The 14,561-nt window shown below is 34.8% G+C and overlaps 1 protein-coding gene across 5 annotated transcripts in view; it reads left to right on the forward strand.

The window, feature by feature from the left end:
• Nucleotides 1–2,296: 2,296 nt before the first annotated feature.
• LOC117102802 (short transient receptor potential channel 4-like) overlaps nucleotides 2,297–14,561 on the forward strand; it is a 24,737-nt gene continuing 12,472 nt past the window's right edge. For 2 of the 5 annotated variants that reach the window (XM_033243220.1, XM_033243217.1), the window contains exons 1-10: nucleotides 2,297–2,503; nucleotides 8,033–8,231; nucleotides 8,775–8,893; nucleotides 9,644–9,751; nucleotides 10,721–11,017; nucleotides 11,754–11,867; nucleotides 12,019–12,206; nucleotides 12,329–12,498; nucleotides 13,009–13,148; nucleotides 13,761–14,338. In XM_033243220.1, coding sequence (XP_033099111.1) covers nucleotides 8,048–8,231; nucleotides 8,775–8,893; nucleotides 9,644–9,751; nucleotides 10,721–11,017; nucleotides 11,754–11,867; nucleotides 12,019–12,206; nucleotides 12,329–12,498; nucleotides 13,009–13,148; nucleotides 13,761–14,338 — 1,898 coding nt within the window. In that variant the 5' untranslated portion in view covers nucleotides 2,297–2,503; nucleotides 8,033–8,047. Of the gene's footprint in view, nucleotides 2,504–3,843; nucleotides 4,097–5,785; nucleotides 5,910–8,032; nucleotides 8,232–8,774; nucleotides 8,894–9,643; nucleotides 9,752–10,720; nucleotides 11,018–11,753; nucleotides 11,868–12,018; nucleotides 12,207–12,328; nucleotides 12,499–13,008; nucleotides 13,149–13,760; nucleotides 14,339–14,561 lie in introns of those variants that run through there. The other 3 variants (XM_033243218.1, XM_033243219.1, XM_033243221.1) reach the window with 3 other exon arrangements.

Genomic DNA, 14,561 nt, shown 5'->3' on the forward strand with positions numbered 1-14,561 from the left:
GATGCACACTGGAAACAACAACGTTTGAGCGCGGCCCTCGGTGTTGGATCAAAAAATCACTTTGGCCTTCCGATCTACCCCCTGCTCTAGAATGAGCATTGATCGGTTGTAGTCCTACTGTAATTTGAATTTTAGTTAGGCTTACTGTTTTTTTTTTGTTTTTTTTAATTTATTTCAAAAATAATTTTAGGTAGACCTTTTGTAGCCGATGTACGATTGGTAAAGGGACAAACATGCCCTTTGAAATTGGTAACCAACCTAGATAGTTAAAATCGTATTAATACGGCTTGAACGTATCGATAGGCCATAGCTAGACCAGTATCTTTGATTTTTAACTTTTTTTTTATTTATATTATATAAATTATAGTAGGCCTACTGTGTATACTGTAACTTACCAATATAAACTCCAGTATATAGATATGGTATTGCAGTCCTGTTCTATAAAAACAGGGTTTTTTTTTTTTGGTTTTTTTTTCTGGATATGGTACTAACCACAGGATGCCGTCGGTGGTAGGGGATGAAGGGATTTTTTCCCGTCTGGCAAGAATGGACACTCTCTCCCCCCCTCCCCACTCCCTTTGTGCGACAAAGGCGACATCGTCAGACCAGCAATCAGTGCCTATTATTTTGCCGAACTGCCATTTCCTAAATTTGTCGTCTAAAAACACACTTATTTTGAGTCATCTGAAACCATAAACCTCTTCCTATGAATCCAAGGGTTATATTCCGGGAGACCTTGACCGAGGGTATTGCACCTTGATTAGGAACCCTCAATTTGTTGGTGCCACCACTGACAACCCTGCCATAAGTACCCTTTCTCATGATTATTAAGATTCATTGAAAATGCCCAACATAATCTTCTGTTGTAGACAGTGGTGGCGGCAGGATTTGCCCGACGGGGAATCCGAGGTCGCCGACTGGGGAGGGGGCCCAATGTCCCAGACGAAGAAAGTGGGCGTGGCCAGGCGTCGCTCAAAATCTCGAAAGTGTTCCAGGTGTCGAAGCCCCCAGAAACATTTCAATTTAGGGGTTTCAATGGCTTATTTAATTCCCGACGAATTGAATCCTCGACCGGGACCCTGGGGTCCTAGTGCCCCTTGCCGGCCTCCCGCTGGTGCCACCTCTGGTTGTCGATAGATTGACTGGTTGTAATTAAGCTATTTTTATTTTAAAAAAAAAAAAAAAAAAAAAAAAAATCGCTTTTTCAAGTTCGACGCTATTCCATTACTTGAATATCTTATGTATTCAAATCGTGGGCGTCAGACGTTTGTTTATGCTAAAGCGTGTAAAGCCAAACTTGCGGAGAAGATTGGCATACCTGTGAGTCAGGTGGAACTATTAATACTACAAGGCAACAAAGGCGACAGCAATATAGCTATTGTAGTCAATGATTGCTTTTCGAATCAACGAATTCAAAGGTTCTTTTCTTTTGCCAACTATTTGAAGTCATGAGTCTCTTTAGGTTAAAAAATAACGTATTCGAATACACACGCAAGAGCACAACACACTTGGCCTATAACCAAAACGATAGGTTTACTGTTATACAAAGGATATGCCTCCTGATTAAAATTTGTATCATTAGAGCTATCATCGTCCTCATGGTCGGCGTCGTCATCATCATCATCATACTGTATCATCATCATTATGATTATGATTATTAACATTATGATATTTCTATTTATTATTACTTTATTAGCATGTATGGTCTATGAATGTAGGCCTCGCATAACAATAATAAACGGATATGAGCTGAATTTAATTTATTAGAAGATAAAAAGCATTATGTCATCAAATATAGATTCATATTTCTATTTCGGAAACAAAATGCATGATTTAAAAGAAAAATCTTAAAATTCAGTCCTATACACCTACGCTATTCTGCTATTTTTAAATGTCGGAATACTGTGTAATTTCTTTATGCCTTTCAAATACCGATTTTCAGTGATTTATGTGAGGTTTTTGTCTATTAACTTTACAGTTAAATATAAAATCAAAATGCTACAATTTTGTATTGTTACTGTAAAACTGTTTCATAAGACAATAAACCAAGCACAATGTGATGTAAACTTTACTGCGAGCTTTCGTCGATGTTATCAGCATGACTTAGTCAAGCCCAGTGAGCTAATTGTGCTTGATTTATAATATTCGAATTATTATATATCAAAATTTGATCTTCGAAAGGAAAAGGCGATATACGACTCTCCTTGTGAAAAAAAAAAATAGAAAAGAGCGTAGGTCAAACAACCGTCCTGTAACGTTTCGATGGTTCTATTCAATTCAATACGTACCCGAGTTAGTTTTACCTGTCAAAGTCAACAGGGGTGCAGCTCCAATATAGGGCTAATGTGACTATTCTCGTGGACATAAACACAGAACTACAGTCTTGTGCTGAGTTCAACAACTGATTTAGACCTGCTTGAAACTGTGTCTATGTCTCCATGACTAAAATAGGCCTAAAGACTCGAAGACAAAGGAATATTTTTAATTAGTATAATTGGAAATGGTAAGTAAAGAGTTACATTAAACAACAAAGGATTCAATAGAAGTGGCTCGTAGTTGATAAACGTATGCGATCCGTATTTTATATACAGCAGTTTTATATACTCGTTTTTAAAAACGTCTAATAGTAGATTATAGGCATATCAAACCTTCTATCACGGTGCCAATTTTGGTACCAATTTCAATTATCCGTTTATGTTGTTAAAATAACCAGTTTATTGGTAGGCCTTGTATAATTTAAAATTTGGTAGAGATCGATCCATCCAAGTTGATTAATAGAGAGGGAATGATGCCATTTGTAATGAAGAACTATACCATTGTTGGCCGCTTTAGTGTAAAATTTGGTAGATCGATCCATTTCAAATCGGATCATTCCTGGTATAATTTATATCGCATTTTAATAAGTGACAACACTGTATCTAGGTCTTGGTTACAAAACGAAAAACAAGCACGACCCCAACAGGGATTCGGCCATGGACCGTAGGCCTATGCTTTTTTTTTTTTCTTTCTTTCTTTTTTTTTCAATGTTCAATGTTTATTTCTACAAAACAATTGAATACAATACAAAAGTATAACAAATGGAGTGATTGAATTTGTGGAGGAGGCTGTATACGCCAATTTGACCTATTGGCTTTAAACCATTGCCCTCTTACATAATGGTATAAACTATATTATTGGACGAAAAGTCTTTTACATTTATTCAATGATTTCAATTATGGTAAATCAATAAATACAATGTGATAAATTTATACCATTTTTTAATATGAAAATGAATTACTCTTGGAGCTGTTGCAAACATACTTAACCACAAATTATTCTTTGATTATAATTAATGCATGACGAAAGTTAGAGAGAAATTAGATCTGTTGGATTCGACGGCTCGGTCCATCAATATCATCATAATAGCCTACCAATAGATAAATCTGAATAATATCACAACTGATTTCAATGACACCATTTTAGGCTAGGCCTCATATACTGTAACTGCCATTTTCGGTGTAACAATACTTACAAGCACATCCAGATGTTTATAGAAGTGAACTAATGCAATGAAATTTCAGGATAAATAAACAAACTGAAGCTTATGAAAGAAAGGCATGAACAAATAGATTTTAAAGAGGAACATGTAATAATTGTATCGAGATAATTGTAACGATAATTGTATCGAGCATAGCTCATTAACGAAAAAGTTCATATACAGTATATATTATATATATATATATATATTATATATATATATATTATATATATATATATAGCCTGTTAAAATTTGCCTCATATGTATAGAAGAAAGAAGTAGTCAAACGTCACTTTATTAATCAATAAGCTTGCGCTTTTCTTCAGAATCTACATGAAAAGTATATACATAAAACATAAAACAGTATATTGTACTGCATCCCAGCCTAGGGCACCCGTGAGAAAGCAACACTTGAGCACTACCGCAGATAAGAGATGGGGCAGGGTGTGGCCATTGCCCCAGGACCCAGGCTCCAAAGGAGCAAGGTACAAAACATTTGAAAAAATAATGTTGGCTCTCGGCTGCCTTGATTTGAACAGCAGTTTTAAACGGACCCATTCTGAAATGGTTGGATACCAGGTAAGGGTTCTAGAGCAATCTACGATTTTTAAGTGGCAGTTATATCATAATGCCTCAATATTATATTATTCACCTTAGCCGCACCATATTTTATTTTTTACCCACCCAGGCGCTCCTGGTGCCCGCTTAGGTAACTCAATTCTCATGCTGTAGAAGTAGAAATGATATGGGACGATCATGTTAAACTTTGTCCTTTATTTCCCCCCGGTGAGCACTATGAATACGTTGACCCATTTCCAATTGAGAGAAATGGAGCCTTTTAGATAATATCCGTTGTTGATAATCATGTGGAGTGGCTTAGAAAGAAGTCCAGAGGCAACTTGAGGATGGTATTGAAAATGATATCATTTTCTGATGACTTCTCTAATAATCAAGGTTGATCAGTCACTTTTCTATTGTCTTAGTGTCCGGGGTTATCGATCGGTTAATCATGAATACGTGCAAGTTTTATCATTATTAAAAGAAATAAATAAATGAAAAACTATATTGATTAGAAACCATGACAGTACCTTCTAGCACACTAAATATTTAGTCAATATTTTCTGAGTATTAGCATCTTATATCTACTTGCAGCGTGATCCATCTCCATAAATTATTGGTGTTAAACAACATATGAATTAGCAAGTTGGTTGACGTATTTATAATGTCTTCCCACGTACGGCAATGCCATTCGTACTTGTAGATCATTGTAAATAATATAAAACTTGATAAGCCTGAACTATAGCTCATATTTAGTCAATGCTAACATTTCAAGTTAATGTTAATTATTTGCCATTTTCTCTGCTCTCGCTTCTTTAATGAACACACATCATTATGTAGAGGCTTACACTTTTAAAATATAATTGCTTAACAAGGTTGGTTCTTTGCTTTTTTAGGCACTTTTACCATCTAGATGAACTTTCACGTAAATCTAGCATGATGATTATAATACGGAATAAACCATAAGCAAGTGAGCCTAGATGGTTTTTTTTTTCTATGTATTACTCTGGAGGCTTATTATCTAAATTCTAAAATGCACTTTAGATGTAGGCCTATAAACTTATATGACATCAAATATAATGGCATAGTTTTTAACATTCTCGACATAACTCATCAACTAGGTGAAATAATTGGCTATCTTTAAACTATTATTAGAGCGGGACATGGTTTTAAAATTATTATAGGCCTAATCCTAGAATTCAGTAAATCGTTTGCATTCAAGGCCTTGAGATTAGGGTCTGACGAAAATGCTATAAGTTGCATAACAGCAATAGTAACCTTATACTTCTTTACTTACTTATTATGATAGAGACTCTAAAAAGCAATGCTTAAAAGTGGAGGTGGAGCAAATTTTCCCCGAAAGTCCACAACCACCTCAGCCGCACCATATTTTATTTTCCCCTACCCACTTGCTCTCCTGGTGCCCGATTAGGTAATCCAATTCTCATGCTGTATGGTTACATCAAAATAGAAAGACAATTAGGCATATGAGGGCTTCGCAAATTCCACAAAGGATTTTAATCAGGCCCTATTGAAATTGAGAGAAAAAAAAATCATAATACAAATGAAACAAATTCAGAAAGTCGAAGTTCAATTTTCATTGTATTTGTGTATGTTTAGACTAATATGTCACAGGATCAACATGGCTAGGACCATGTTTCAAATCAAAAGTGATCATGAGATAGCGCCGTCTTTTTTTCTTTTTTTTTTTGATTGGCATATGAATTATTGTTTGATTAATAGCTGTCCCTTCTGAATGTGCATCGTATACTTGATTTTGAGAAGCTGTGAAGTGGGGTAGGGGGCGGAGTCCAGCATAGTGAAACAATTCTTGGTTAGTTGTTTGCATTAGCCCTATCAACTGTGTGATTGTTTAGTGTGTGTTTTAAAATGCCGGTCAGTCGAACCGACATTGCAAAAAAATTAATGCCACGCGATCAGAGACGAACAGGAATTGGATCTTCAACATAAAACATGTTTGTAAATTTTTAATGAAAAAAAACCCTACATATTAAAATTTAAAACGTTATACAATTGCTTGGACAATGCATTTTCTTTAAACCTGCACTTGAGTTATTTATTAATGTACGGTATTTCTAGCAAAGAGGACACTTTTCTACTTTATAATTTATCAATTATTTAAATACATAATATAAAAATGTTACATTTTTCTCTCTTTAATCTCTCCGTAATGGCTTCCTCTTCAAGCCATGCCAGCAGATACTCTAAGTTCATAGCTAGGTATACCTTGCGATTGAACATATTTCAGCTTTTTAATTTCTTTTCTCTAACACTCCTACTTTATTTTATCCTATTTTGTGCTGTACATTACCGTTACTGTAGGTTCATGTTGACAGTCTAAGTTGCCTTGAGGATTAATTATCCACATAATTGTGTTAAATTTTCAGCCTAATACCTGTAGAAATGTAAAACGATAGAAGTAAGAATATTGATGAGAAGAGGTTGACCTTACCCTTTGCATGCAAGACATTTACTAACATCAATTGAGTTGCGGTACTATCCCGTGGGCATTGTCTGATTGGCGTTGTACGTGCATTAGATATTTAACATATTCCGACCTACATTAATGTTACTTAGTCATTGATTCTTTAACACTTATCAAAATAATGATGACTATCTAGTAGTAATTTTGTAGTTGTTTATTATTTTATTGCTTAATAACTGAATAATAATATTACTAATGATAATAATAATAAACATTATAATAGTACATGTCATAATTTTTAAATCCATGGTCGGTCAGTCTTCATTTTTTTTTAACTATACGACCTAGGCCTAATTCTAGAGTTGATTGTCAACAATAACACATTCCATGCATTTTGGGTTGTATTATGGAGGCCAAAATTTACGGTTAAATTTCAATCATTTCTTTAATACTAGCTTGAAGCCTGGTCATCTAAGCTATCAAACAAGTATTTGTAGTATCTCCTTAGATAAAAACTATGTGACTATTTTCAGAAACACTATGGTTGTAAGAAGAAGGTAACCTAGAAACAAAACTCCGTTTACAAACACAAACTCGACTGAAAGGAACACCAAATACATGCGAAGACCGTAACACTCGACAATTAACATAAAGACCGAACAGATGGACAAAATTAGAACTGAATTAACACATCTATAGAAAAATAACATATTAAACAAAATATCTATCAGTGGGCGGCAAGCGATCACGGAGGTACCCAAAACAGTTGTCAAAGAATCTGTTGAACTTAAAATAAAATTTATAAATTCGATTTAACTTAGAATTTGAGGCAGAACTAAAATAACGCAACGATACTCTAAAGGTGAGGTAACTAAGGTACGATAGGTGAAATGATAGATTTTGGACTCTTAATATTCCGACAATTTCTCCAAATGAAACCAAGCATTCTGTTTGCCTTGCAGATAATATTATCAACAATGGTAATTTAGTCAATAAATATTATCAACAATGGTAATTTAGTCAATAAATAAGCCTACACCAAGATCACGATAAAGCAAAACTTCCTCTAATAAAACATCCGCAATATTATAATTAAAATGAACATGTTTATTTGTTAAGGGAAATAAACATACATTTACACTTAAAAACGTTTAAGGACATACACAGCACCTACTCCAACGGAGGACAGCTTCCAGATCATCCTGAAGACACTCGCATCCTCTGTGCTAACAACACGACACAGTTTTAAGTCATCGGCATATATAAGGCAGTGTGATTATTGATAAAATTAGGAATATTTTTAATAAAATAAGTTTTAAAAAGTGGTCCTAAAGTGTATCCCTATTAATTAAATCATAAAGAGAACCAATAATACAAAAAGTTTTAATTATATATACTGTCTGTGTATAAGAGACAGCGAACATACTCTCATAATAATATGCGTTACAGTTTAAACATGCTTTACTTTAATATATTGTTATACTTGATGTATGTTTGTATTTCTTTGTCAGAACTGAATTAGAAAAATGAATGACGGAGATATAATAGATTTACCAGTTAACGACAGATTTCTGAAAGCTGTCAAGGATGGTGAAATCAGTGATATCGAATATATTTTGAACAATAAGGATACGAACGAATTGAACATAAACCATCGCGATAAGAAAGGTCGGAATGCTTTGGTTATTGCTGTGAATAATGGCACTTTGTGTAAGTTATACTCATCAATTATATTCTAATGACAACAAAAAATGAGTTTCATTTTGTAATTTGTCTATTCGGTTATTTTAAAATGTTTGATGACTCTTTACACTTCTCTCTAGACATAACCTATGGATTCATTACAACGTCTTAATATATAATTTGTAATCTGATGACTTGGTATTATAGTTTTTATTTCAAACTTCAGCTTTAGTTTTATAAAATGTTATTTAACAACTAGCTTGTTGACCTTTCTTTGATTACATTTTTATTTCTTTCACCTCCAAAAGCAAGCATCGAATACGGCATAGAATGAAGCTTTATAAACTAAGTCTCTTTATGAGGGGCTTAGGAAATTAAACTGTAGTCGTGAGAAGAAAAGTATAAAGAAGAAAGAAAGGAGAGAGAAAGAAAAATCTATTGAAACATGTCAATGACGGTTTGAACCCGGGACCCTGGGATTTGACGACAAACGTTTAAAACCATCAATATATTCACCTCCAATACATGTTAACATTGTAATTAAGTTATTGTCAAATTATTATTTTTTAGTGATCATCAAGACATTATTAAAACATGGTATCAACGTTGGAGACAGCCTATTGAGGGCGGTTGAGTCCCAGTTCTTTGAAGCTGTTGTACTGATATGCAATCATACGAAATCACATCCTGTAAGTTTTTTTGTTTTGTTTTTTTATATTGAAGTGAGTCCAGCGTTGATGTTTTATATATTGTAGAAATCAACAGAAATTGTGTTGTCAAGTAAATTAATCCGTTAGCAATTTTAACGCAATAGTACAATTGGATTGGATGTCTTTGGTTTGATATACACACCAACTAAGGATAACCCACGATAGTCCTAAAAATAATTTCCAGTGGGGTACTTCTGGATGTGAATTTTGCAATACACCGAGAGACAAACCCCTACTCTTTTTCGAAGAATGTACTGAGTTGTTTAACGTGCACATGAACCATTTTGCACACGAAATAAACGGTTTAAACGTCTTACCCGAAAGACAGTGCGCTTTTGACAGTTCTCGGACCAGGTGCAACACAAGGAGAGCAGAGATGGTATGTGAACCGGGGGCTAAGGTATCTCCACGGTTTAGCGCGGAAACAGAGCTGGTTATCACCAGTTTAGTCGACTGAGTTAGATGCTCCAAAACAAATACGTATTATATAGACAGTGATATTTGCATTGGTACACATACAAAGAAAATAGTAGCTATCAGAATCTTTTAAAAAAGGATCTTATAAACTGACGTCCATAATGACGCACCAAAAGCACATTAATATTGTGTACCGCAGGCGTTAAGTGTACATAGCTAACGACAATACTTATTGATAATATAACTATTACAGTATTTTGTTTATTGAGTTTGGAAGGGTTATAATCAAATCATCCACATTTTTTTCTGCAGGAGGATCGGGAAGCCATCATCGAATGTCACACGGAAAATGATGATTTTCATCCCGATATTACTCCCATTATTCTTGCAAGCCACCATAACAACTACAAAATCATAAAGGTAATTTTCACTTGTTCAAACACCTGCTTGCGTGGGGACAGGTGGGCAGAAACTCTGACATTCGTATATTTTTTAATGATTTGCAAAATTTTAACCGTCGAAATTAAAAGAACGCGTAGGCCTAATAACGATTTTATAAAACCTTATCTTACGCAAGCTTATGTCACGAAGTCATGAAAATGCCAGGGCAAAAGTTAAACCTTCTTTCTTATTAAGCTGTAAAACAGAGTTATCCTAAATGTACTTTTAAAAGAATATGTACAGAATGAAGTCAATCTGGTAAGGCATTGGTTTACAATTGAACACCACAACACAACTTGTATAATTTAATGTTTACTGTGAGCAATACATAACAAAATTTAAAAAAATACAATAAAACTTCAGATAAAATTATTGCATGAACTATTGTTTTTCGGCAGATTTGAAAAGAAAAAAAAATACAAATTCTCCAATGTTGTCAAATGACATAAAAAGATAATTACAAATTTGAGAAAATGTAAGTGATTCATCAAGAATTACTTCAGAACTATACGGACAGATGTAAGGAGTTTGATAAGTTTCGCCACTAGCTATAGAGATCAATCAAACTTCGATTAAAAAAGCAATGAATGTTTTTAGAGGTAAATTTTAAGACACTTTGTATCAATTTTATTTATGCAGCATTGTTGCAATTCCCTCTGTGGCAAGGTCAAATGAAAGATACACTTCATAGATATTCATTTCATATATTCATAATTATATAGGAAACATAAGATGTTTTCAACAAATTAATGAGATATTACGAAGAAAGTGAACAAGCGCACTCTTTTGAAGAACACCATATCGAATTCGTTAAAGGGGATTGAATCACGAGTAGTGACTATTGTAAAACGAGATAAAAGTAAAATAAATTAATTTGGCCCACTTGTTTTCATCTTAAAACAAACATTGTTAGCTACTGAATTGTGCCTTAATTGTTGTATTTTGAAGGTTTTGTTGAAGTACGGGTCCACTATTCCTGACCCAGATACATCTGATTTTCTTCGAACCGAGAAGCATACTCTTCAGAGATCTGTCGGTACACTCAATATCTACCGGGCTCTTGCGAGTGAGGCTTATATTTCACTTACAAGTACAGATCCAATCGGCACTGCCTTTAGTATGTGCGACCGCCTTCGAAGTCTAAGCAACCAGGAGTACGAGTTTAGAGCCGAGTATAATGAGCTTGCCGAACAAATGGAACAGTATGCAGCTGATATTCTAGGACAGGCCAGAAGTTCTGAAGAGGTAATTGGTGGAAATGTGTGTTGGCTATTAGATGCTGTTTATTTAATGAGCGTTTGGATCGTGTGTTGACACAACCATCATCTTGATACAAATTTGTATGCTCTGAGGTATTATCTTGTAGATTAGAAAACACTGTAAAATTACAATGTTATTTTTATTTAGTCATACTTCATGATCACCAAAATGCAGTCACATTCAACTCACAGGTTATAGGCCTAATCAAGAAAACGTACTATCTACAGTACAATATCATGGCTTCAGTTGAAATACCTTCAGAAAATTCATCCATGCTTTCTGTGTTGGCAAAGTATATACCGGATTGTTGTGACTTTTTATTGAATTTTCTAGGAGAGGTCTTATTATTTCCTCCATGGTATTATCTAGCAACTTTCTGTTTTGGCAATTCGCTTGATAACTTTACTAGGACATGCCTTATCTAGCATTTCATCATATTTCGTAAACTTATTTTCATTTTTATCTTTAGCTCATGACCAATGATCCCATCATTCCTCCACCGGATTTACTCTTACTAGGTCAAGCTGCAGAGACAAACGATAACTAAGTGTCTATCTGTCCCCCCTGGGACAGCAGACACTAAAACTACATCAGCCTATATATCTCCAATAATAATAAACGGCCTACTGAACTGGAATATTAACGTAACGTAACACAAATTGCTACAAGTTGCGTTTTAATGAGTTTTGCTTGTTATTAATAAATGGTTTTACTCTTCAAGTCATCTACAGTTTTGACGCATCAAGAGGACAAACTCTATGACGTCATAGATCAAGGACTTGATCACTGTCAACTTTACAAAGTATTTGAGGCGATTAACGTAGAACAGAAAAAGGTACAGTTCTATGTATTAGACGTAGAATTTTTTCAAACACTATTTATTACATTATATCATATTATTATATCATTGTTTTAGTAGATAACTTGGCATACACAATACATTGCTCATTTGATAATTATATTTCGGCTTTATTTATTTTCTCTAGTTTGTTGCGCATCCTCATTGCCAGCAACTGTTGATAAAGCGATTTTACGGACAGTTTTCATCCGTTCGAGACTGGGGAACCATAAGTCAACTTGGTTTTAGTCTCACAGTTATGGTCTTATTTCCAATTCTTTCCATTATCTATTTGTTTTGTCCAACCAGAAGGTTAAAGTTTACAATCCGTACACCGTAAGTACTTCCAACTTTAAAAAAATCGTGTGTACTGTATATGAATTGGTAGGCCTACTCGTCGATTTTCGTCAATACCATAAATACAGTAATATGCCTAGGCCTATGTATGATTTTTATAGGTACATTAAATTCTTGATGGATGTGGGTTCGAAAATGTATTTTCTGTCATTTGTTTTGATGACGACAGCAGTATCGAAGCCGATTACCGAAGTTGATGCCGATTTAGATGATCAGAACTTTAGCCAGCTTCCGAATTGGTTACTTGGTATCATTCTCGCTTTTGTGTTAGGTATGAACGTGGTTTAATTTTCTTTATAATTTAATATATACCGGTACTGTATATTCTCTTGTACATTCAATATATCTGTCTATTTACAAAACAATCTGAACTTTAATTTTGTAGAAATAAAAACGCTTTAGTTATAGACCTAAATCGCAATATTGTCACTATTGTAAAGTGTAGAAGAGAAACAAATTAGGCTAAACTAGTTGGATGTAGTGAGATTGGATTGATTAAAACACAAAGGGTAACAATTAGAGATTAAAATCCCTCTTAATGCAAAGTATCGGTGTCATAGGCCCAGCATAATTGTAGGTGCGAAATATTTATAAATCTAAATTGAGAAAGTTAGTGAATGAAATGATGAAATAATAAAAAGCGAATTAAAATACATTGTCACTGAGATTCAAAACTGATCATCTTAATTATCACCAGTAGAGGAGTATATCAATACTAAAGTCATTATGAGATACCCATTGAAACTTACGTTGAAACTAATCTCCATATTCAACCAACAAGGTTTAACGTGGCACGAGCTCAAACAGGTGTACGTAAGTGGGTGGCAGCGGTTCAAGAATGACGGTCAAAATTTCATGGACTTCGTTTTACTAGTTCTATACTGGAGTTATTTGATGCTTACATTGATGTCATACCTTGACGTAAGTTCACTTTCAGATTTCCATTTCAGATAATAAATGAGTTAATGGACCTTCCGCTAAGTCTAACCCACCCCTTGGATACTGTTGCTAATGTCCCAAAAAGCTATAGGTCAGGTTCAAACGAGAGCCCTAGTATCCGGAACGGTTAGCGCTAACGGTTAACAAGATCCGGATACGCTAACGATTAGCGAGCGCTATCGGTTAGCAAGTTGAGAATGTATCTATCATTAACCATTCACAAGTACGCTTTTACAATTTTCAGTTTCCTATTGGCCAGTGATCACACCGTCATCTTCCTGGTATCCGGATCGGGATTTGTCTTGTATTAACGCACGGCATCTAACGGTTAGCAGGATCTATGTGTGAACATAGCCCTAGTGTTAAAACGCAAACACGTGCGTTTTTGGGACAACATGTGTGCTTTTTTAGACACGCGCGTATACTTGGCCTTGTTCTGTTGGTCAGTTGTTAAGTTTGATTGACACTTCATAAAAGGTCCATTATATAATGATAGGTAAAATTAAATGATGGATCACTGGCGCGTCTGCTACGAATGACAAATAATGCCAATTAATTTCAATTAATCGAGCTGTTTTTTATTTATAACAATAGCTACGGCAGCAGATCGAAGTTAATAATGCAGAAATACAAGATTTACAAGTTCGCGACCTGACGGTTGATCAGTTGGATGAGTACCTAACAAACATTACGGTGCCAGACCTCAAGCAATATATCTCTTCCTCTCTAAGCAACACAGAGTTAAGCATCAACGCACATACTAAAGAACAACTCACTCGAGTATTGACAGAATTAATGAACAATTTATCTTGCAATGTGCCTGTAGACACATCACCCAGTGTTATCACTGCTGACTCAGTGTCTTACTACAGGTTGAGCCTCGATCCATTCCACCCAGCTTTGGTTGCTGAGGGGCTGTATGCTTGCGCAACTATCATTGCCTTTCTTCGTCTTTTAAACTTATCTGTGGCAAGCCCGCTCGTGGGACCTTTACAAATCTCGTTAGGAGGAATGCTGTTGGATATTGTAAAGTTCATCTTGGTTTTCGCAATCATCTGGTTTGCATTCGCGCTTGGTCTGAACCAGGTTTACCAATACTACGAAGATGTGCGCCATCAAGCATGTATTGCTGAGAATGGCGAAGAAAACTGTCGTGTCGGTCCGTTCTTTGAGTAAGACTGTTAAACTTATATTACCATAACGGTTAAGAAAAAGAAAATCAGTGAATAATGTAATTAATGAAATACTAGGCATAGGTATTATTCTGTACTCAAAACAAACTCGAGCAAAAAGTATAAACAGTGTATAACAATATGAACTATAAGCAAGCCATGATCATAACCATGACGCAATTATTTTCTTTTCATAGAAAGTATATCATACACACATCAATAT

This window comes from Anneissia japonica, unplaced genomic scaffold (genome assembly GCF_011630105.1).
Source record: "Anneissia japonica isolate Jap-2015-1 unplaced genomic scaffold, ASM1163010v1 scaffold287760_len733007_cov179, whole genome shotgun sequence".
Taxonomy (NCBI): Eukaryota; Metazoa; Echinodermata; class Crinoidea; order Comatulida; family Comatulidae; genus Anneissia; species Anneissia japonica.